The following is a 25,226-nucleotide window of genomic DNA, read 5'->3' as shown; positions in this document are numbered from 1 at the left end:
TTCGGGGACACCCCGCACCCTTAGGTTGTTCCGACGACTCCTATTTTCTAGATCTTCAATTCTTTCATTTAGATTGAGGATAGTTGCTTCCTGCGATTGCATGCAGCTAGAATTTTGTTGCACATCTGAGCGCAGAACCTCTTGTGACTCCTCCACTAATGTAACCCTATGATCTATATTGGCAATATCTTTTTTGAGTTCTCCAAACATATTTCTCATTTCTAATATGGCTGCTTTTATGTAATTTTTAGAGGACAGGTGCCTAATATCTTCTTTTGTGACATATCCAGATTGTTTAGGGTCATAGTTAGAAGGGTGGATAGCTTCTTGCGTGTTGGCTATATCTGGAGGCTCTTTTTGTGCGCCCTGTCCTGAATCCGTTGATATTAAATAGCTTTCCATGCTTGCTGATTGTAAAGCTTTTGGTGGTTTGGGTCCCCTTTTAGTTGACATATTTTACAGTTCACAGTGTGTGCTTTGCTAGCAGCTCTGGGTGCTGCCAGGTCACAAGTAGTTGTGAGGGTTGCTACAGGGAGAGAGGCTCAATGACCATGTATAGGGGAAAGTAAAAATGAGGTGAGGTAAAGTACAGGCCTATTTGTATCTGTTGTTTCTTGCCCTTTTGGTAATCTCTGGAATGTCTCAATGTTCCTATTCAGCCTGACAGATATATCTTGTGTATTATGTCTTTGACCTCCGGCCACCTAAATATGTGTCTTAACACTGACGTTATCGGGTTTTTGAAATGTAAGGCCCAAGTGTATATCGCGCTTATTGGCGCCACTCACCGCTTATCAGGTCTGTGTCTCACTATCCAAGCGGATCGCCTCTTCTTGTGATGGCCTGAATCTGGGCCTGGCTTGTCCTTACTGGCGAGCGGTATCCGTATGCCCCTTCAGTATCTGGATGTCAGCGTTCTCTGTTGATCTTTTTGGACTGTGGGCCTTCTCGGTCAGTATGTGGGTAAATGGGTACCAATAGCCTCACGGCTGTCCGGTATGTCTGCTTCGGCCGAGGTATTGAGATATACTGCTCCGTATTGTGTCGAAAGCGCAAGGCTTGATAGGCCGGGGTTCCGGTTGTCTTTACTTACAGGCCTCACCCTGCGCCGCTCCTCTCGTTCGGTGCTCACGCTTATCAGGTCTGTGTCCCACTATCCAAGCGGATCGCCTCTTCTTGTGATGGCCTGAGTCTGGGCCTGGCTTGTCCTTACTGGCGAGCGGTATCCGTATGCCCCTTCAGTATCTGGATGTCAGCGTTCTCTGTCGATCGTTTTGGACTGTGGGCCTTCTCGGTCAGTATGTGGGTCAATGGTTACCAATAGCCTCACGACTGTCCGGTATGTCTGCTTCAGCCGAGGTATTGAGGTGTACTGCTCCGTATTGTGTCGGAAGCGCAGGGCTTGATAGGCCGGGGTTCCGGTTGTCTTTACTTACAGGCCTCACCCTGCGCCGCTCCTCTCATTCGGTGCTCACTGCAGAATAAGTTGGAACCGTGAAGCAGTCTAATATCCTGAGTCAGAGGATCTTATTTATATATAAATTAGTGCTGTATGCTGCATTTAGCCTTATGCTGAGAGTGCATGGGTGTCAGAGCACTTTCAGTGTGCAGCCATCAGCGTTCGTGGCTAGGCTCCGCCCCCGTTGTTGTGACTGTTTAAAAAACGTTTTTGTCATTTATTATTCCGTTTTTGGTATTAAGGGGTTAATCATCCATTTGCAAGTGGGTGCAATGCTCTGCTAACTTATTACAAACACTGTAAAAATTTCGTTAGTGTAACTGCATTTTTTCACTGTTATTTAAAAATTTGGGAAATTTGTGTTTCTTAAAGGCGCAGTAACGTTTTTTATATTGATTGTAAACTTGTTTTAAAGTGTTTTCCAAGCTTGCTAGTCTCATTGCTAGTCTGTTTAAACATGTCTGACACAGAGGAACCTACTTGTTCATTATGTTTGAAAGCCATGGTGGAGCCCCATAGGAGAATGTGTACTAAATGTATTGATTTCACCTTAAACAGTAAAGATCAGTCTTTATCTATAAAAGAATTATCACCAGAGGGTTCTGTCGAGGGGGAAGTTATGCCGACTAACTCTCCCCACGTGTCAGACCCTTCACCTCCCGCTCAGGGGACGCACGCTAATATGGCGCCAATTACATCAGGGACGCCCATAGCGATTACCTTGCAGGACATAGCTGCAATCATGAATAATACCCTATCAGAGGTATTATCTAGATTGCCTGAATTAAGAGGCAAGCGCGATAGCTCTGGGGTTAGGAGAGATACAGAGCGCGCAAATGCTGTTAGAGCCATGTCTGATACTGCGTCACAGTATGCAGAACATGAGGACGGAGAGCTTCAGTCTGTGGGTGACATCTCTGACTCGGGGAAACCTGATTCAGAGATTTCTAATTTTAAATTTAAGCTTGAGAACCTCCGTGTATTGCTTGGGGAGGTATTAGCTGCTCTGAATGACTGTAACACAGTTGCAATTCCAGAGAAATTGTGTAGGCTGGATAGATACTATGCGGTGCCGGTGTGTACTGACGTTTTTCCTATACCTAAAAGGCTTATAGAAATTATTAGCAAGGAGTGGGATAGACGCGGTGTGCACTTTTCCCCACCTCCTATATTTAGAAAAATGTTTCCAATAGACGCCACTACACGGGACTTATGGCAGACGGTCCCTAAGGTGGAGGGAGCAGTTTCTACTTTAGCAAAGCGTACCACTATCCCGGTTGAGGACAGTTGTGCTTTTTCAGATCCAATGGATAAAAAATTGGAGGGTTACCTTAAGAAAATGTTTATTCAACAAGGTTTTATTTTACAGCCCCTTGCATGCATTGCGCCTGTCACTGCTGCGGCGGCATTCTGGTTTGAGGCCCTGGAAGAGGCCATCCAGACAGCTCCATTGAATGAAATTATTGACAAGCTTAGAACGCTTAAGCTAGCTTACTCATTTGTTTCTGATGCCATTGTTCATTTGACTAAACTAACGGCTAAGAATTCCGGATTCGCCATCCAGGCGCGTAGGGCGCTATGGCTTAAATCCTGGTCAGCTGACGTGACTTCAAAGTCTAAATTACTCGACATTCCTTTCAAGGGGCAGACCTTATTCGGGCCTGGCTTGAAGGAAATTATTGCTGACATTACTGGAGGCAAGGGTCATACCCTTCCTCAGGACAGGGCCAAATCAAAGGCCAAACAATCTAATTTTCGTGCCTTTCGAAATTTCAAGGCAGGAGCAGCATCAACTTCCTCCGCTTCAAAACAAGAGGGAACTGTTGCTCATTCCAGACAGGCCTGGAAACCTAACCAGTCCTGGAACAAGGGCAAGCAGGCCAGAAAGCCTGCTGCTGCCCCCAAGACAGCATGAAGGAACGGCCCCCTATCCGGAAACGGATCTAGTGGGGGCAGACTATCTCTCTTCGGCCAGGCTTGGGCAAGAGATGTCCAGGATCCCTGGGCGTTGGAGATCATATCTCAGGGATATCTTCTGGACTTCAAAGCTTCTCCACAAGGGAGATTTCATCTTTCAAGGTTATAAGCAAACCAAATAAAGAAAGAGGCATTTCTACGCTGTGTGCAAGACCTCTTAGTAATGGGGGTGATCCACCCAGTTCCGCGGACGGAACAAGGGCAAGGGTTTTACTCAAATCTGTTTGTGGTTCCCAAGAAAGAGGGAACCTTCAGACCAATCTTGGACCTAAAAATCTTAAACAAATTCCTAAGAGTTCCATCATTCAAAATGGAAACTATTCGAACCATCCTACCCATGATCCAAGAGGGTCAATACATGACCACAGTAGACTTAAAGGATGCCTACCTTCATATACCGATTCACAAAGATCATTATCGGTACCTAAGATTTGCCTTTCTAAACAGGCATTACCAGTTTGTAGCTCTTCCCTTCGGGTTAGCTACGGCCCCGAGAATTTTTACAAGGGTTCTGGGCTCACTCCTAGCGGTGCCAAGACTGCGAGGCATAGCGGTGGCTCCGTACCTAGACGACATTCTGATACAAGCGTCAAGTTTTGAAATTGCCAAGTCTCATACAGAGATAGTTCTGGCATTTCTGAGGTCGCATGGCTGGAAGGTGAACGTGGAAAAGAGTTCTCTATCACCACTCACAAGAGTCTCCTTCCTAGGGACTCTGATAGATTCTGTAGAAATGAAAATTTACCTGACGGAGGCCAGGTTATCAAAACTTTTAAATGCTTGCCGTGTCCTTCATTCCATTCCACGCCCGTCAGTAGCTCAGTGCATGGAAGTAATCGGCTTAATGGTAGCGGCAATGGACATAGTACCATTTGCGCGCCTGCATCTCAGACCTCTGCAATTATGCATGCTAAGTCAGTGGAATGGGGATTACTCAGATTTTTCCCTTCTACTAAATCTGGATCAAGAGACCAGAGATTCTCTTCTCTGGTGGCTTTCTCGGGTCCATCTGTCCAAGGGGATGACCTTTCGCTGGCCAGATTGGACAATTGTAACAACAAATGCCAGCCTTCTAGGTTGGGGCGCAGTCTGGAACTCCCTGAAGGCTCAGGGATTATGGACTCAGGAGGAGAAACTCCTCCCAATAAATATTCTGGAGTTGAGAGCAATATTCAATGCTCTTCTAGCTTGGCCTCCGTTAGCAACACTGAAGTTCATCAGATTTCAGTCGGACAACATCACGACTGTGGCTTACATCAACCATCAAGGGGGAACCAGGAGTTCCCTAGCGATGTTGGAAGTCTCAAAGATAATTCGCTGGGCAGAGTCTCACTCTTGCCACCTGTCAGCGATCTACATCCCAGGCGTGGAGAACTGGGAGGTGGATTTTCTAAGTCGCCAGACTTTTCATCCGGGGGAGTGGGAACTTCATCCGGAGGTCTTCGCTCAACTGATTCATCGTTGGGGCAAACCCGATCTGGATCTCATGGCGTCTCGCCAGAACACCAAGCTTCCTTGTTACGGATCCAGGTCCAGGGACCCGGAAGCGGCGCTGATAGATGCTCTGACAGCCCCTTGGGTCTTCAACATGGCTTATGTGTTTCCACCATTTCCGATGCTACCTCGACTGATTGCCAAGATCAAACAGGAGAGAGCATCAGTGATTCTGATAGCGCCTGCGTGGCCACGCAGGACCTGGTATGCAGACCTAGTGGACATGTCGTCCTGTCCACCATGGTCTCTACCTCTGAGGCAGGACCTTCTAATACAAGGTCCTTTCAAACATCCAAATCTAATTTCTCTGAGGCTGACTGCATGGAGATTGAACGCTTGATCCTATCAAAGCATGACTTCTCGGAGTCAGTTATTGATACCTTAATACAGGCACGGAAGCCTGTTACCAGAAAAATTTACCATAAGATATGGCGTAAATATTTATGCGAATCCAAGGGTTACTCATGGAGTAGGGTTAGGATTCCTAGGATATTGTCCTTTCTACAAGAGGGTTTAGAAAAGGGCTTATCTGCTAGTTTGTTAAAGGGACAGATTTCTGCTCTGTCTATTCTCTTACACAAACGTCTGGCAGAAGTCCAGGCTTTTTGTCAGGCTTTGGCTAGGATTAAGCCTGTGTTTAAGACTGTTGCTCCTCCGTGGAGCTTAAACTTGGTTCTTAAAGTTCTTCAAGGGGTTCCGTTTGAACCCCTTCATTCCATTGATATTAAGCTTTTATCTTGGAAAGTTCTGTTTTTGATGGCTATTTCCTCGGCTCGAAGAGTCTCTGAGTTATCGGCTTTACATTGTGATTCTCCTTATCTGATTTTCCATTCAGACAAGGTAGTTCTGCGTACTAAACCTGGGTTTTTACCTAAGGTAGTTTCTAACAGGAATATCAATCAGGAGATTGTTGTTCCATCATTATGTCCTAATCCTTCTTCAAAGAAGGAACGACTTTTGCATAATCTGGACGTAGTCCGTGCCCTGAAGTTCTATTTACAGGCAACTAAAGATTTTCGTCAAACTTCTTCCCTGTTTGTCGTGTACTCTGGTCAGAGGAGAGGTCAAAAAGCTTCGGCAACCTCTCTCTCCTTTTGGCTTCGTAGCATAATACGTTTAGCCTATGAGACTGCTGGACAGCAGCCCCCTGAAAGAATTACAGCTCATTCCACTAGAGCTGTGGCTTCCACCTGGGCCTTTAAGAATGAGGCCTCTGTTGAACAGATTTGCAAGGCTGCAACTTGGTCTTCGCTTCACACTTTTTAAAAATTTTACAAATTTGACACTTTTGCTTCTTCGGAGGCTGTTTTTGGGAGAAAGGTTCTACAGGCAGTGGCCCGCCCTGTCTTTTTATGGCAGATCTAAATTTTAATTAAAACTCCAGTCACCACTGCACCCTATGGTTTCTCCTTTCTTGTCTTGTTTCGGTCGAATGACTGTATATGACATGTGAGGGGAGGAGCTATATAGCAGTTCTGCTTGGGTGATCCTCTTGCAACTTCCTGTTGGGAAGGGAATATATCCCATAAATAATGGATGACCCGTGGACTGAATACACTACAAGAGAAATAAATTTATCAGGTAAGCATAAATTATGTTTTTTCATTCAGACAAGGTAGTTCTGCGTACCAAACCTGGGTTTTTACCTAAGGTGGTTTCTAACAGGAATATCAATCAAGAGATTGTTGTTCGATCATTGTGTCCTAATCCTTCTTCAAAGAAGGAATGTCTTTTGCATAATCTGGACGTAGTCCGTGCCTTGAAGTTTTACTTACAGGCTTCTAAAGATTTTCGTCAAACATCTGCCCTGTTTGTCGTTTACTCTGGGCAGAGGAGAGGTCAAAAAAGCTTCGACAACCTCTCTCTCCTTTTGGCTTCGGAGCATAATACGCTTAGCCTATGAGACTGCTGGACAGCAGCCCCCTGAAAGGATTACAGCTCATTCTACTAGAGCTGTGGCTTCCACCTGGGCCTTTAAAAATGAGGCCTCTGTTGAACAGATTTGCAAGGCTGCGACTTGGTCTTCGCTTCACACCTTTTCAAAATTTTAAAAATTTGACACTTTTGCTTCTTCGGAGGCTGTTTTTGGGAGAAAGATTCTACAGGCAGTGGTTCCTTCCGTTTAAGTTCCTGCCTTGTCCCTCCCATCATCCGTGTACTTTAGCTTTGGTATTGGTATCCCACAAGTAATGGATGATCCGTGGACTGGATACACTTAACAAGAGAAAACATAATTTATGCTTACCTGATAAATTTATTTCTCTTGTAGTGTATCCAGTCCACGGCCCGCCCTGTCCTTTTTAGGCAGGTCTAAATTTTAATTAAACTACAGTCACCACTGTACCCTATGGTTTCTCCTTTCTCGTCTTGTTTCGGTCAAATGACTGGATATGGCAGTGAGGGGAGGAGCTATATAGCAGCTCTGCTGTGGGTGATCCTCTTGCAACTTCCTGTTGGGAAGGAGAATATCCCACAAGGAATGGATGATCCGTGGACTGGATACACTACAAGAGAAATAAATTTATCAGGTAAGCATAAATTATGTTTTTTTGGAAGGACATTCTAATTCAAGGCCCTTTCCTTCACCAAAATCTAGATTCTCTGAGGCTGACTGCGTGGAAATTGAACGTTTAGTTCTGTTCAAGAGAGAAATCTCTGAGAGGGTCATAGACACTTTGATCCAGACTCGTAAGCCAGTTACTTGCCGCATATACCATAAGGTATGGACGTATCTCCACTGGTGTGAGGAACGTAGTTTCCCATGGCACAAAGCTAAGGTTGCTTGAATCTTATCCTTTCTCCAAGACGTTTTGGAGAAGGGTCTTTCTGCCAGCTCTCTGAAGGGCCAGATATGAGCTTCATCAGTCTTGTTGCACAAGAGATTAGCTGATCTTCCAGATGTAATGTCCTTTGTTAAGGCTCTGATTAGAATCAGACCTATTTTTAAACCAGTTACTCCTCCTTGGAGTCTCAATCTTGTTCTTCGTGTTTTGCAACAGGCTCCGTTTGAGCCCATACATTCTGGTGATATTAACTTATTATCTTGGAAGGTTTTATTTTTGTTAGCCATTGTCACAGCTCGCAGAGTCTGAGATTTCAGCCTTACAGTGTGATTCCCCTTACCTTGTCTTTCATGCTGACAAAGGCAGTATTAGGTACAAGGTTAGGTTTCCTTCCTAAGATTGTGTCCGATCGAAACATCAATCAGGAGATTGTGGTTCCTTCCCTGTGTCTAAATCCTTCCTCTGCTAAGGAAAGGTTACTCCAAAATTTTGATGTGGTTCGTGCCTTCAAGTTTTACCTTCAGGCTACTATGGAGTTCAGACAATCTTTATCCTTGTTTGTTCAGTATGCAGGTAAGCACAGGGGTCAGAAGGCCACTGCAACTTCCTTGTCTTTTTGGTTGAGGAGTATTATCCGCTTAGCTTATGAGACAGCGGGTCAACAGCCACCTGAGTGGATAACGGCTCATTCCACTAGGGCTGTTGCCTCTTCCTGGGCTTTTAAGAACAAAGCCTCTATGGTTCAGATTTGTAAGGTGGGGCTACTTGATCCTCCTTACACACTTTTTCAAAGTTCTACAAGTTTGACGTGTTTGAAGCAGCTTTTGGGAGAAAGGTTTTGCAGCCTGTGGTGCCCTCAGATTAGGGTTTCTTTCCTGGCAGGGAGAGTCCATGACCCCCCGCCCATTTGAATTTCTGTTTGGGCGGTCCCTATTTTTATTTTCTTCTGGCACCTTTATACCTTGATGTTTCTCCTGCTTTTCCTCGTTCCCTCGGCTGGGGGGATGGGGGAAGTGGGAGGGATATTTAAGGCTGGGGTATCTTTGTGTCCTCCTGGTGGCCAGATGTTGTAATCCCAACAGTAAGGAATGACGTCGTGGACTCTCCCTTACAGGGAAAAAAGGAATTTATCTGGTAAGCAGCATTTTGTTTTTCTTCATTCTCTTGGTATCTTTTGTTGAAAAGCAGGGACGTATGCTTAAGAGCCAGCCCATTTCTGGAGCACAATGTGGCAGCAGTTTTGCAAGAATGTTATCAATTTGCAAGAGCACTAGTTGGCAGCACTTTTTCCTTCCATGTAGTGCTCCAGATACCTACCTAGGTATCCCTATCACAATATCATCAAAAAACAAAGCAAATTTGATTATAGAAGTAAACTGAAAACTTTTTTTTAAATGGTATGCGCTGTCTGAATCACATAAGGACATTTTTGTGTTTCATATCCATTTAAACAGAACATGAGGTTAACTATCACAGTAAATTCACTAAGTTACAGTCCATGAAACAAAAACTTAGCTGTTTCATTTGCAGCCAGTTTACAAAAAAGTGGTAGTTTTCCTATACTAGGCATCTTTAAAATGGGTAATGCTTTTGCATAATATTGTGGGAATATTTGTGCACTTTATTGTCTTAGCTGTTATGATTTTTTTTTTTTCTTGTATAGTGATGAGAACACAGACATTAATTCTTTGATACGATCATGGCTTCGAGGTCAACCTGAAAACTACAGACATAATTTAGAAAACTGGATTGGAGACTATTTTGAAAAGGCATTAAGCTGGGTTTTAAAGCAGGTAATACAAAATAAGGATGTTTTTTTTCCCTTTCTGATGAGTGTTTGATGTATGTTTAACTGCTTAGTGGGAATAAGTACATTTATATTTTTATTGCCAATAGTTCATTGAATGCATCCCAGTCTTTAAAAAGTGTCACTTCTGCTGTCAGTAAGCTGTATCATGTATTGAATATACAGTATAAGCTTATACATACATAAGTATATCTTTTTTTTATATAAATGTGCCTGGATAAGTTCTGCAGTTTATTAAATGGAGCATAGAATGGTGTTGACATCATTATTGAATTAAAGTGTCTTATTCATAGACTTCATCACCATTACTCAAAATATTTTCCCACAAGCAATAACTATAAATTTAATGTAGCAATTTTGACTTTAAATCACTACATGCATGACTGCAGACATTTTGAAAAAAAATCTTTCCCCAAGTTTTCCAGGTTATAAAAATATCATATTTTTTTCAGCCAATTGCTTATTACTGCAAGGTTGGCATAACAATATTGCATTTATTTAATTTCAGGGAATGTAGTTAAAGCTCTGTATTCTATTAAATTCTGTTCAATTAACACAGAAATATTCATTAACATCATTAGTGGTTTTTTTTTTGTTTTTTTTAAATTAGTAATTCACAATTTATCATCTCTTGTCTGATTATTTTAAAACATCTAAAACTTCTAATTGTAGAAAGGGGCATTACGTCCTAGTGGCAAATCTTAGTATCAGAGTATGAAGCATTTTTCTATTGCTACTGTAGAACATAAATGACTGACACCTTATACCACATTTAAATTGACATAAAACATTTCAGGACAATAACTACAATTATTATTATTAATATCATGTACGTGTTGCGCTGGCCAAATTCTGTAGCGCTACAATGCACAATTCCAAAAATAAAAGATCAAGTTTATAATAATAATTAATAAAATAAATGTAATACTTTATAATTGTCTTGATTGCCTGATGTACCCAGCAGTATCGATGGTGTTTGATAAAGCTGGGCAAATGCAATAGATTTTTTTAAAGAGTAGCCATGCATGCTGCTACAATAAATGTGCCTGTGTTGTATGCCCAGAGGTAGGCCATGCAACAGCTTAGAAATACAAAACAAGCAAGGCAGCAGCTGCAATTAAACACTCACTAAAACCACATATCGGGCACAACACCTCTAACTACTTAAAAGTAAAAAAAAATAATATATACTCTTGTACAGGGAGTGCAGAATTATTAGGCAAATGAGTATTTTGACCACATCATCCTCTTTATGCATGTTGTCTTACTCCAAGCTGTATAGGCTCGAAAGCCTACTACCAATTAAGCATATTAGGTGATGTGCATCTCTGTAATGAGAAGGGGTGTGGTCTAATGACATCAACACCCTATATCAGGTGTGCATAATTATTAGGCAACTTCCTTTCCTTTGGCAAAATGGGTCAAAAGAAGGACTTGACAGGCTCAGAAAAGTAAAAAATAGTGAGATATCTTGCAGAGGGATGCAGCACTCTTAAAATTGCAAAGCTTCTGAAGCGTGATCATCGAACAATCAAGCGTTTCATTCAAAATAGTCAACAGGGTCGCAAGAAGCGTGTGGAAAAACCAAGGCGCAAAATAACTGCCCATGAACTGAGAAAAGTCAAGCGTGCAGCTGCCAAGATGCCACTTGCCACCAGTTTGGCCATATTTCAGAGCTGCAACATCACTGGAGTGCCCAAAAGCACAAGGTGTGCAATACTCAGAGACATGGCCAAGGTAAGAAAGGCTGAAAGACGACCACCACTGAACAAGACGCACAAGCTGAAACGTCAAGACTGGGCCAAGAAATATCTCAAGACTGATTTTTCTAAGGTTTTATGGACTGATGAAATGAGAGTGAGTCTTGATGGGCCAGATGGATGGGCCCGTGGCTGGATTGGTAAAGGGCAGAGAGCTCCAGTCCGACTCAGACGCCAGCAAGGTGGAGGTGGAGTACTGGTTTGGGCTGGTATCATCAAAGATGAGCTTGTGGGGCCTTTTCGGGTTGAGGATGGAGTCAAGCTCAACTCCCAGTCCTACTGCCAGTTTCTGGAAGACACCTTCTTCAAGCAGTGGTACAGGAAGAAGTCTGCATCCTTCAAGAAAAACATGATTTTCATGCAGGACAATGCTCCATCACACGCGTCCAAGTACTCCACAGCATGGCTGGCAAGAAAGGGTATAAAAGAAGAAAATCTAATGACATGGCCTCCTTGTTCACCTGATCTGAACCCCATTGAGAACCTGTGGTCCATCATCAAATGTGAGATTTACAAGGAGGGAAAACAGTACACCTCTCTGAACAGTGTCTGGGAGGCTGTGGTTGCTGCTGCACGCAATGTTGATGGTGAACAGATCAAAACACTGACAGAATCCATGGATGGCAGGCTTTTGAGTGTCCTTGCAAAGAAAGGTGGCTATATTGGTCACTGATTTGTTTTTGTTTTGTTTTTGAATGTCAGAAATGTATATTTGTGAATGTTGAGATGTTATATTGGTTTCACTGGTAAAAATAAATAATTTAAATGGGTATATATTTGTTTTTCTCCTGTTAAGTGTAGTCAGTCCACGGGTCATCCATTACTTATGGAATATATCTCTTCCTAACAGGAAACTGCAAGAGAATTACCCAGCAGAGCTGCTATATAGCTCCTCCCCTCACATATCATATTCAGTCATTCTCTTGCAGCCTAACTAAAAAGGAAGCTGTGAGAGATCTGTGGTGTTTTTTAACTTAGTTTATTTCTACAATCAAAAGTTTGTTATTTTTAAATGGCACCGGAGTGTGCTGTTTATTCTCAGGCAGCATTAGAAGAAGAATCTGCCTGGGTTTTTTTCTATGGTCTTAGCAGACGTAACTAGGATCCACTGGCTGTTTCTCATCTGAGGAGTGAGGTAACTTCAGAGAAGGGGAATAGCATGCAGGGCTCCCCTGCAACAAATGAGGTATGTGCAGTAATTTATTTTCTGAGGAATGGAATTGACTGAGAAAATACTGCTGATACCATTGTAAAGTAAGTTCAGCCTTAAATGCAGTGATAGCGACTGGTATCAGGCTGATGTGTGTGTGTGTGTGTACACTGAATGTATTTTTCTAAGGAATGGAATTGACTCTGAAAATACTGTTAATACTGAAATAATGTATGAGCCTTAACTGCAGTAAAAACGACTCTTAGCAGGCTTATTAATAATAATACATAACTTTCAAATGTATGTTTAAAACGTTTACTGGCTTGTTAATCGTTTTTGTGAGGTACTTGCTGATAAAACTTATTAGGGCATGATTTTTACCACATGGCCATTTTTGTTTTCTGCATAGAAACAGTTTCTAAGCTTCCCCACTGTTGGAATATGAGTGGGAGGGGCCTATTTTAGCGCTTTTTTGCGCAGTAAAAATTCAGTCACAATCTGTCTACTTCATCCTCCATGATCCAGATCGTCTCTAGAGAGCTCAGGGGTCTTCAAAATCCATTTTGAGGGAGGTAATCAGGCACAGCAGTCCTGTGACAGTGTATTTGACTGTGAGAAAAACGTTAATTATATAATTGTTATCCGTTTTTGGGTACTAAGGGGTTAATCATCCATTTGCTGGTGGGTGCAATCCTTTGCTAACTTAATACATTTACTGTGAAAATTTGGTTGCTATAACTATTTTGGTCATTGTTATTTCAACTGTGTCAGTTTTCCTGTGCTTCTTAAAGGCACAGTAACGTTTTTTATATTGCTTGTAAATTAATTTTGAAAAGTATTTCCAAGTTTGCTAGTCTCATTGCTAGTTTGTTTAAACATGTCTGAATCTCTTTGTTCACTATGTTTAAAGGCCAATGTGGAGCCCAATAGAAATTTGTGTACTAATTGCATTGATGCTACTTTAAATAAAAGTCAATCTTTACATGTAAAGAAATTATCACCAGACGACGAGGGGGAAGTTATGCCGACTAACTCTCCTCACGTGTCAGTACCTTCGCCTCCCGCTCAGGAGGTGCGTGATTTTGTGGCGCCAAGTACATCAGGGAGGCCCTTACAAATCACTTTGCAAGACATGGCTACTGTTATGACAGAAGTATTATCTAAGTTGCCAGAATTAAGAGGCAAGCGCGATAGCTCTGGGTTAATGATAGAGCGCGCGGATGAGATGAGAGCCATGTCAGATACTGCGTCACAGTTTGCAGAACGTGAGGACGGAGAGCTTCATTCTGTGGGTGACGGATCTGATCCAGGGAGACTGGATTCAGAGATTTCCAATTTTAAATTTAAGCTAGAGAACCTCCGCACATTGCTAGGGGAGGTATTAGCGGCTCTGAATGATTGTAACACGGTTGCAATTCCAGAGAAATTATGTAGGTTGGATAGATACTATGCGGTACCGGTGTGTACTGACGTATTTCCTATACCAAAAAGGCTTACAGAGATTATTAGCAAGGAGTGGGATAGACCGGGTGTGCCTTTTACCCCTCCTCCCATATTAAGGAAAATGTTTCCTATTGACGCCACCACACGAGACTTATGGCAGACGGTCCCTAAGGTGGAGGGAGCAGTTTCTACTTTAGCTAAGCGTACCACTATCCCGGTGGAGGATAGTTGTGCCTTTTCAGATCCAATGGATAAAAAATTAGAGGGTTACCTTAAGAAAATGTTTGTTCAACAAGGTTTTATTTTACAGCCCCTCGCATGCATTGCGCCGTTCACTGCTGCGGCAGCATTCTGGTTTGAGTCTCTGGAAGAGGCCAGTCGCTCAGCTCCATTGGATGAAATAATCAACAAGCTTAAGACACTTAAGCTAGCTAACGCATTTGTTTCTGATGCCGTTGTGCATTTAACCAAACTTACGGCTAAGAACTCCGGATTCGCCATCCAAGCGCGCAGAGGGCTATGGCTTAAATCCTGGTCAGCTGACGTGACTTCTAAATCTAAATTGCTTAATATTCCTTTCAAAGGGCAGGCCTTATTCGGGCCCGGCTTGAAAGAAATTATTGCTGACATTACGGGAGGTAAGGGCCATGCTCTACCTCAGGACAGGGCCAAATCAAAGGCCAAACAGTCTAATTTTCGTGCCTTTCGTAACTTCAAGGCAGGAGCAGCATCAACTTCCTCCGCTCCAAAACAGGAAGGAGCTGTTGCTCGATACAGACAGGGCTGGAAAGTTAACCAGTCCTGGAACAGGGGCAAGCAGGCCAAGAAACCTGCTGCTGCCCCCAAAACAGCATGAAGAGAGGGCCCCCTATCCGGAAACGGATCTAGTGGGGGGCAGACTTTCTCTCTTCGCCCAGGCTTGGGCAAGAGATGTCCAGGATCCCTGGGTGTTGGAGATCATATCTCAGGGATATCTCCTGGACTTCAAAACTTCTCCTCCACGGGGGAGATTTCATCTTTCAAGGTTATCAGCAAACCAAATAAAGAAAGAGGCGTTTCTACGCTGTGTACAAGACCTCTTACTAATGGGGGTAATCCACCCAGTTCCGCGGACGGAACACGGGCAGGGATTCTATTCAAACCTATTTGTGGTTCCCAAGAAAGAGGGAACCTTCAGGCCAATCTTGGACTTAAAAATCCTAAACAAATTTCTAAGAGTTCCATCATTCAAAATGGAAACTATTCGAACCATCCTTCCCATGATCCAAGAGGGTCAGTACATGACCACAGTGGATCTAAAGGATGCCTACCTTCACATACCGATTCACAAGGACCATTACCGGTATCTGAGATTTGCCTTCCTAGACAGGCATTACCAGTTTGTAGCTCTTCCCTTCGGATTAGCTACGGCTCCAAGAATCTTTACAAAAATTCTAGGATCACTTCTGGCGGTACTAAGACCGCGAGGCATAGCGGTGACTCCGTACCTAGACGACATTCTGATACAAGCGTCAAGTTTTCAAACTGCCAAGTCTCATACAGAGATAGTTCTGTCATTTCTGAGGTCGCATGGGTGGAAGGTGAACGTGGAAAAGAGTTCTCTATTACCACTTACAAGAGTTCCCTTTCTAGGGACTCTTATAGATTCTGTAGAGATGAAAATTTACCTGACAGAGGCCAGGTTATTAAAACTTCTAAATGCTTGCCGTGTCCTTCACTCCATTCCACACCCGTCAGTAGCTCAGTGCATGGAAGTAATCGGCTTAATGGTAGCGGCAATGGACATAGTACCATTTGCGCGCCTGCATCTCAGACCGCTGCAATTGTGCATGCTAAGTCAGTGGAACGGGGATTACTCAGATTTGTCCCCCCTACTAAATCTGGATCAAGAGACCAGAGATTCTCTTCTATGGTGGCTTTCTCGGCCACATCTGTCCAAGGGGATTACCTTTCGCAGGCCAGATTGGACGATTGTAACAACAGACGCCAGCCTTCTAGGCTGGGGAGCAGTCTGGAATTCCCTGAAAGCTCAGGGATTATGGACTCAGGAGGAGAAACTCCTCCCAATAAATATTCTGGAGTTAAGAGCAATATTCAATGCTCTCCTAGCTTGGCCTCAGTTAGCAACTCTGAGGTTCATCAGATTTCAGTCGGACAACATCACGACTGTGGCTTACATCAACCATCAAGGGGGAACCAGAAGTTCCCTAGCGATGTTGGAAGTCTCAAAGATAATTCGCTGGGCAGAGTCTCACTCTTGCCACTGTAGCGATCTACATCCCAGGCGTGGAGAACTGGGAGGCGGATTTTCTAAGTCGCCAGACTTTTCATCCGGGGGAGTGGGAGCTTCATCCGGAGGTCTTTGCTCAACTGATTCGTCGTTGGGGCAAACCAGATCTGGATCTCATGGCGTCTCGTCAGAACGCCAAGCTTCCTTGTTACGGATCCAGGTCCAGGGACCCGGGAGCGGTGCTGATAGATGCTCTGACAGCCCCTTGGGTCTTCAACATGGCTTATGTGTTTCCACCATTCCCGATGCTTCCTCGTTTGATTGCCAAGATCAAACAGCAGAGAGCTTCGGTGATTCTGATAGCGCCTGCGTGGCCACGCAGGACCTGGTATGCAGACCTAGTGGACATGTCGTCCTGTCCACCGTGGTCTCTGCCTCTGAGACAGGACCTTCTAATTCAGGGTCCTTTCAAACATCCAAATCTAATTTCTCTGAGGCTGACTGCATGGAGATTGAACACTTGATTCTATCAAAGCGTGGCTTCTCGGAGTCGGTTATTGATACCTTAATACAGGCTAGGAAGCCTGTTACCAGAAAAATTTACCATAAGATATGGCGTAAATATTTACATTGGTGCGAATCCAAGAGTTACTCATGGAGTAAGGTTAGGATTCCTAGGATATTGTCCTTTCTACAAGAGGGTTTAGTAAAGGGCTTATCTACTAGTTCGTTAAAGGGACAGATTTCTGCTCTGTCTATTCTTCTACACAAACGTCTGGCTGAAGTTCCAGACGTTCAGGCTTTCTGTCAGGCTTTAACTAGGATTAAGCCTGTGTTTAAGTCTGTTGCTCCGCCGTGGAGCTTAAACTTAGTTCTTAATGTTCTTCAAGGCGTTCCATTTGAACCCCTTCATTCCATTGATATCAAGCTGTTATCTTGGAAAGTTCTGTTTTTGATGGCTATTTCCTCGGCTCGAAGAGTCTCTGAGTTATCTGCCTTACATTGGGATTCTCCTTATCTGATTTTTCATTCAGACAAGGTAGTCCTGCGTACTAAACCTGGGTTCTTACCTAAGGCAGTGACTAACAGGAATATCAATCAAGAGATTGTTGTTCCATCTCTGTGTCCTAACCCTTCTTCAAAGAAGGAACGACTTTTGCATAATCTGGACGTAGTCCGTGCCCTGAAATTCTATTTGCAGGCAACTAAGGATTTTCGTCAAACTTCTTCCCTGTTTGTCGTTTACTCTGGACAGAGGAGAGGTCAAAAGGCTTCGGCTACCTCTCTCTCTTTTTGGCTTCATAGCATAATACGCTTAGCCTATGAGACTGCTGGACAGCAGCCTCCTGAAAGGATTACAGCTCATTCTACTAGAGCTGTGGCTTCCACCTGGGCCTTTAAAAATGAGGCCTCTGTTGAACAGATTTGCAAGGCTGCGACTTGGTCTTCGCTTCACACTTTTTCAAAATTTTACAAATTTGACACTTTTGCTTCGTCGGAGGCTATTTTTGGGAGAAAGGTACTTCAGGCAGTGGTTCCTTCTGTTTAATGTTCCTGCCTTGTCCCTCCCTTCATCCGTGTACTTTAGCTTTGGTATTGGTATTCCATAAGTAATGGATGACCCGTGGACTGACTACACTTAACAGGAGAAAACATAATTTATGCTTACCTGATAAATTCCTTTCTCCTGTAGTGTAGTCAGTCCACGGCCCGCCCTGTTTTTACGGCAGGTCTAAATTTTGATTAAACTCCAGTCACCACTGTACCCTATGGTTCCTCCTTTCTCGTCTGCTTTGGTCGAATGACTGAGTATGATATGTGAGGGGAGGAGCTATATAGCAGCTCTGCTGGGTAATTCTCTTGCAGTTTCCTGTTAGGAAGAGATATATTCCATAAGTAATGGATGACCCGTGGACTGACTACACTACAGGAGAAAGGAATTTATCAGGTAAGCATAAATTATGTTTTTGTTAAGTTGCCTAATAATTATGCACAGTAATAGTCACCTGCACACACAGATATCCCCCTAAAATAGCTGTAACTAAAAACAAACTAAAAACTACTTCCAAAACTATTCAGCTTTGATATTAATGAGTTTTTTGGGTTCATTGAGAACATGGTTGTTGTTCAATAATAAAATTAATCCTCAAAAATACAACTTGCCTAATAGTTCTGCACTCCCTGTATTTGCTACCCATGATATCACATGCACGGGGCACATGCTTCATTTTCTTCTTGAGTGACAACTGGGAATAGGGTGAGTTAAATGGCATATTAAAATAATCAGTGAAAAAAACAGGTTAAAAGGACTCTAAATGCTTTTCATGCATCCCCCTTCTAATCATGGGTGCTGTCATTATAGAACCCAAGTTACACAGCAATTATCAGAAGGAAGGAAGCCCAGGTGACAGCACAGTCATTTTATATTTTAGTTGTACTACATCATTTTGAATAGCTAAATTACAATTGAACTACTTTGCTAAAATTACAAATTTTTTTCTTTTAACCATAGAATGACTTTGTGGTAGAAACCAGCCTTATTGGAACAGTGCTGAATGGATTGTCTCACCTTCATAGTTGTGCTGACCGGAGTCAGTTCATTATAAGTCTGATTCGTGGGCTTGGAGGAAATCTTAACATGAAATCAAGAAATGAATTTGCAAAAGAGGTAATTCTATCTGGCACTGGCTCATATTAATACATTTCTTAGATACTTTGCAGTCTCTTCTGTTTATTTAAAAAAAAAAAAATATTGCTATAGTTTATTATTCAGGAGAAAAAGGACATTCCACTCACTGTTAAACATAAAAAAAACATTTAAAAAAAGGGGGACATTTCTGCCTTGAATTTTAACAGTAAAATAGTACTGCACCAATACCATTGTACAATTCAACATATGTTTAATATATATATTTAAATGAACAAAATGGTATATTTAAATCTATGCAAATCAAACTGTTTTGTTTTGCACATTGTGGTCTCTATAATGTAAACAGGAAAAAGTGCAAAAGTTAGCTACTAATGTCCATTTTGGGCTTAATTCTTTGTGATGCATAGATATTATTCTGTTCTCATTACATTTTTTCTGTTCTCCAAGCTTGGACCACAGTTTGTTTTTCCCCAGTTTTATTATTGAAGTCTTTGTTTTCCTTGATAATTAAAGGTACAGTAAAGTCATAATAAGACATTCATGGTTTAGACAGAACATTAAATGTTAATCAACTTTCCAATTTACTTCTATTATTTAATTTGCTTCCCTCTCTTGTTATCCTTTGCTTAAAGGATTATCTAGGAAAGCTCAGGAGCAGAAATGAACCTAGGTTCTAGCTGCTGGTTGGTGGCTGCATATATATAACGATTGTCATTGGCTTACCCATGTTTTCAGTTAGAAACCAGTAGTGCACTGCTGCTCCTTCAACAATTAAAAAGAAAGAATATGAAAACAGTAAAATAGTGTAGTGTTGTCTCTGAGCTATCAGCCCAGAGTGGAGTGTTATTTACTTGCTATATCTGTCTAACACTTATTTTTACCTACAGGTCCTACCTACTGTAATATTTCCACTATCTGCAATTTACAGGTTGGTCATTTAAAAGGTTGCATTTATCTATACTTGTGTATTAGACTCAGAGTGAGATACTTTTGTATAAAGGTCTATCTATATATGATTTCAGAGTGAAACTGAACTACCCAATTTTTTCTGATATTACAGTAGCACAAACCCCTGGTTACGCTGTTACTTAGCAGGTACTATAGATTAGAGCCTAACTCCTCTGACAGTCTCTGACACTCTCTCCACTCATTTCCTGCTGTATGAAAAGACAGCAGGTCATATCCTCATTTCCTTTTCCCGTCCTGGCCAGGTGAGGGCAAACTCCCTGGAGAGGGTGTCTGTTGAGATTTCCACTTTTCCCACCTGTAAGGAGAACTGATCAAGATTAGATAATACCAAGGGACGAGCAGCAGAATTTCACTTTGGCTAACAGAACACTGCTAAGTATGGCTACCTAAACCAAGATTGACGTCAGGGGGACTTTAGTACCACTCTCCTCACCATTGTTCTACCTAACACATTCTACATTGCAGAACTAAGGTTTCACCACTTGATTGGGCAGAAGGAACAAGCTCGAAATCATGTCCCAAACTTCCAAAAGGAAAACTAAACCGACTCACCCTCCCGGTAAAACAGTTGCAGACCATTTTAAAAACCATCATACTGGAAAATCCCAAATGTACAGGGAATCCACCTCTGCATTGGAGGGCAGTGAATCTGAAGGCAGTATAGACTCCCAATCTCCTATACCTGATACTTTATCTGCAAACATTGTAGATGTTCTGACCAGACGAATGAACCTCCTTCAAGAGACACTGACAAAGGAAATTAAGGGTTCCACAGCTGAGCTTCGTAGAGAAATTGGTGCATTGGGAGAACGCACTGAAACTTTGGAGCGTAAGCAAGAAGATCTAGCTGTAGATCATGCCCATTTACAAGCTTATTCCCAAAACTTAGCAATTCAAATGACCTAGAACTAAAACTAGCCGACATGGAAGACCGCTCCCGACGGAACAATCTGAGATTCCGCGGAATACCTGAAGAGGTTGGCCCCCAAGACCTGGAGTCTTATGTCCTGGAGTTCTGTAATATTTTACTGTCCTCCTCGGAGACGCCTGGTCTCCTACTTGACAGAGTTCACAGAGTAGCTCGACCCAGATCTGTCTCTCAAGAAAAGCCTAGGGATGTCCTAGCTAGGATCCATTTCTTTACCCACAAAGAGAAGATAATGAGAGAACTGGTTAACAAACCCCAACTTCCTGATAAGTTTCAACAAATTGCGGTATTCCCGGACATCTCCAGCTACACTTTACAAAAGAGGCGATCCTTCAGGACCATCACCCAAATTTTGAGAACGGAAAATATCAGATACAGATGGGGATACCCGACAAGGCTTATAGTTTCTAAAAATGGTGAGACTCACACAATTTTTACCCCTAAAGAAGGTTTTGACCTGTTACAAGACTGGGGCCTGGTTTCTACTAAACCCCGGAAGGACACAGGCTCTTTGCTCTCTAGGGAGCGATTGGAAAGTACGGGTATGACCCAACCGTCACAAAGATCTAATGTAAAGGACATTCCTTCTACCACTGAAATACGGGCTGGCGCCCCAGATTTTACCCCTAGGCTACAAAAGCCCACCAAAGGATAAAAAAAAAAAAAAAAAAAAAAAAAAAAAAAAGAGCTCTGGTCTGAGGCTAGTAAACATGTATATACTGCTAGATGTATTTATCATGTGTTAGTCAACTATTACTCAAAGGAGATGGGGAAACCTAGGACCTACCATGAGGGATTGGGCATTTGCCCAGCGATACCCGCTCTGTTCCCTCACTAACCACCCTCTTCTTGATGGGACTCGTGGGATCCCCCTTCTTCTTCCAGTTATATAGGTTGTTTGATCCACCATAGCCACATACAGGTTACAGAACTAAACTGTTCAAAGAGTTAATGAAGTTAAAATGTATTTATATATTGTTTAATGTTTTTCCTAGGTATTAACTATCTATCGCACAAGAGACATGGGGGGACCTGTGACCTCCCATAGGAGAACGGGCGTTTGCCCAGCAGTACCTGCTCTACTCCCCCAGTAACCATTTGTTCCTGTTGGGACCTATGGGGTCTCCCCATCCCTCCTCAGTTGCGCAGGTGGCTTGACCTCCTTCAGGCACCTACATGTTGCTAACCTAAACTGTTTAGTGAAATTTTTAGAGTTTATAACATATTTTATATTACTAACCTTACATGTTACTATGCTTGCAGAATTGTGGTGTTTATTTAGCTTACTGAAAAAAAACATTGGTACATTCCTTTTATTCACACTCCCCCAATGACAGTCAATCTCTAAATCCAAGTTAAATACTTGCACTACCTCCTCCCCCCCCCCCCCATATACGCAAATTCTATTTGTGTTATCCCCTTTTACGGGGACTAGAGAAGTCAGTTTAGTATCTAGACACGCTTCTCTTTTTGGTGATCCAGTGGTTCACCATACCTGATAACATATTCACAACCTCACTCACTAGCATTGATACACTTGGTTCAAATTTATTAGATACTCATTATACTTTCTGAATTGAATAGTTGCGTCTCTTGTTCATTGGTTCAATTTATCCCTTTTCCATCATTTTCTAGGCGAAAATTAAGCTCCTTACAGGAAATAACCCCTAGTGGCCCTTTTTTTTTGATCGCTAATACGATTTACAAGCTTTGTGCCCGACAAGGCCACACTCAGGTGCGCAGATCCAGGCGGGGTGAGTCTACCTCCTAAACCCTTCCCTCTAACTTCCCTTTCCCTATCCAGCACCCCCCCCCCTCTCCAAACTCAACATGGCGCCAACCCCTAATAACATTTCCTTTGCAACATTAAATGTCAAAGGACTTAACTCACAGGAAAAGAGAAGTATGCTTACCAATACCATGAAGTCTCTGAAAGTACAAGTCATGTTTTTACAAGAGACACATTGGTTAGCATCAACCCAGGCCCCATATAGAACCTCAGAATATCCTGTAGTGGTCCTAGCTTCTCATACTGAGAAATCTAGAGGAGTAGCGATTGCCATACACAAATCCATGCACTTTGAACATATCCATGCCGAGAAAGACAACCAGGGAAGGTTCCTACTACTCAATTGTAAACTAAACGGTGTACTATTCACTCTAGTTAACATATACGCCCCAAACCAACTGCAATCTAAGTTCCTGAAAGATGCACTGTCAAAAATTGAGAAACACAAAGCGGGGACGACTATACTAGGTGGTGACTTCAACATGATATGGGACCCCCTACTAGACAAGAAGGTTCAGAGTGGGAAAACAATAGACACATACTCTATAACTACTGCCACCAAATTCCGACAATGCATTATTCAACATAATCTGTATGACATTTGGAGGGCATTGCACCACAATGACAGAGACTATACATATTTTTCTAGACCCCACAATTCCTACTCAAGGCTCGACCACTTCTTCACTGACTCATGGACACTTAATAGAGTCCTCACATCACATATCAGAGTCTGTCCATGGTCAGATCATGATATTCTGATGTTCACTCTCTCTACTGATTTAACCACAGAGTCTAGACCTAGCTGGAAATTCCCAAAACAAATGCTCCAAGATAAAACATTCAGAACCTCCTTACGAGCCTCTATTGTAGAGTTCCTGAGAATAAACGAAACCCCGGATATGTCCTCCCAAACAATTTGGGCTACTTTGAAAGCGTATATAAGAGGGATATGCATCCGAAGGCAGGCAATGCTACGACGTCAAGCAGGTCTGCCCTTGGGCCTTCTTATGGCCGAGCTTCGTGCTGTAGAACAGGAGAATAAAACCTCTCCAACTACATGCTTAGCCAATAAAATTAAGGAATTGCGAACGCAATTGGCGGATAGAGACCTGCAGAGAGTTAAAGACTCTTATGCTAGATTCAAGAAGCTGATGTATTGCCAAGGCAATAAGGCCTCAACCCTCCTTGCCCATAAATTAAGGAGCAGGGCAGCGGCAGCTAGGATCTTATCCCTCCAGAGAGGTAATATGTCGGTCTACTCGCCTAAAGAAATTGGAGAGACGTTTGCGGATTATTACTCCGATCTGTACCATCTTAAACCCTCGATGGCTCCCAATGAGTCCTCCTCAAGTGAAGTAGTACACTTCTTACAGACGCTGGGTTTGCCAACCCTCCCAGATGTAGATGGCGATGCACTCAAAACCCCATTTTCCCTAAATGAGCTTAGTTTAGCCATTAAACATACTCAGAATAACAAGGCTCCAGGTCCAGATGGGTACCCGACAGCCTTCTATAAAATGTTTAAACCGGAATTACATAGGATCCTCCTTAGGGTCTTTTCTGAAGCCCGAGAATCAGGCTCATTTCATAAAGAATTTTTGCAAGCAGTAATTTTGCCCATCCCTAAACCAAATAAAGATCCCTCACAATGTACGAGTTACAGACCAATCTCCTTGATTAATGGTGATGTAAAACTATATGCAAAGCTATGGGCTAACCGCCTTAACAGCCTACTCCCGAAGGTGATACATACGGACCAGGTCGGTTTCACGTTTGGTAGAGAGGGCCCGGACAACTCCCGAAAAATGCTGAACATACTTACAGAAGCCTCCCGTCGGAGATTGCCCATGCTGGCCCTGTCGCTGGACGCAGAAAAAGCGTTCGACAGGGTCAGATGGGAATATCTATGGCACACGCTTGCTCAATTTGGCATACCAGTAGACGTGATTAGGGCGATCCGGGCCCTGTACTCCTGCCCCACTGCAGTGGTTAAGGGTCTAGGGTTTGCCTCTCCGGAAATATGTATCACCAATGGCACCAGACAAGGATGCCCCCTGTCACCTTTAATTTTTTCCATGGCTATTGAACCCCTAGCCCAGGCTATTAGGCAATCACATATAATAAGAGGGGTTCAGCTTGGGGGGGCGACTGCGAAGATCGCACTGTACGCAGACGATGTTACACTTTTTTTTAACAAACCCAATAGGCTCCCTTCCAGCGCTATTTGATATTATCACTGAATTCGGAGCTCACAGTTACTACAAGGTAAATGTCACCAAAACGGAGGCTCTACCAATATATATCCCAGCATTTGAACTGGATACCCTACAAACATCGTACTCCTTCCAATGGTCGCGAACCACCCTCCGACACCTAGGGGTACAGCTTGGCCCTGACCCGAAATTAGTTATTTCCGTTAACTACACTAATCTTATTAGAGAGGTTACTGAGCTTACCTCGTCATGGAGTCTTAAAGAAATCTCATGGCTGGGCCGCATCGCCTCCTTCAAAATGACGATCTTGCCAAAAATTCTGTACTACTTTCGATGTATCCCTCTCAATGTACCCAACGCCCTAATAGATAAACTCCAATCTCTTGGGCAACGCTATATCTGGAATAAATCCAGGCCCCGGGTAGCTGCGAAAATACTCCAAAAAAGATATGAACACGGAGGGGTCGCAATGCCTAGCATACGCGGATACTATGAGGCAGCCAGGCTATCTCACATCACAGCGTGGGCAGACAAAGGGGAACAACAGGGTTGGAAATGCATAGAAGCATTA

General features: G+C 42.9%; 1 protein-coding gene across 1 annotated transcript in view; it reads left to right on the top strand.

The window, feature by feature from the left end:
* The window catches only part of DYNC2H1 (dynein cytoplasmic 2 heavy chain 1), a 1,178,830-nt gene that overhangs the window by 281,375 nt on the left and 872,229 nt on the right, over positions 1–25,226 (top strand). Inside the window, exons 38-39 of the mRNA XM_053705582.1 lie at positions 9,377–9,506; positions 18,616–18,771. Of these exons, the coding sequence (XP_053561557.1) occupies positions 9,377–9,506; positions 18,616–18,771 (286 nt within the window). The remainder of the gene's footprint in view (positions 1–9,376; positions 9,507–18,615; positions 18,772–25,226) is intronic.

The sequence above is a fragment of the Bombina bombina genome, chromosome 3 (genome assembly GCF_027579735.1).
Source record: "Bombina bombina isolate aBomBom1 chromosome 3, aBomBom1.pri, whole genome shotgun sequence".
NCBI classification, from domain to species: domain Eukaryota; kingdom Metazoa; phylum Chordata; class Amphibia; order Anura; family Bombinatoridae; genus Bombina; species Bombina bombina.
This window is presented reverse-complemented; position numbering and strand designations above follow the sequence as displayed.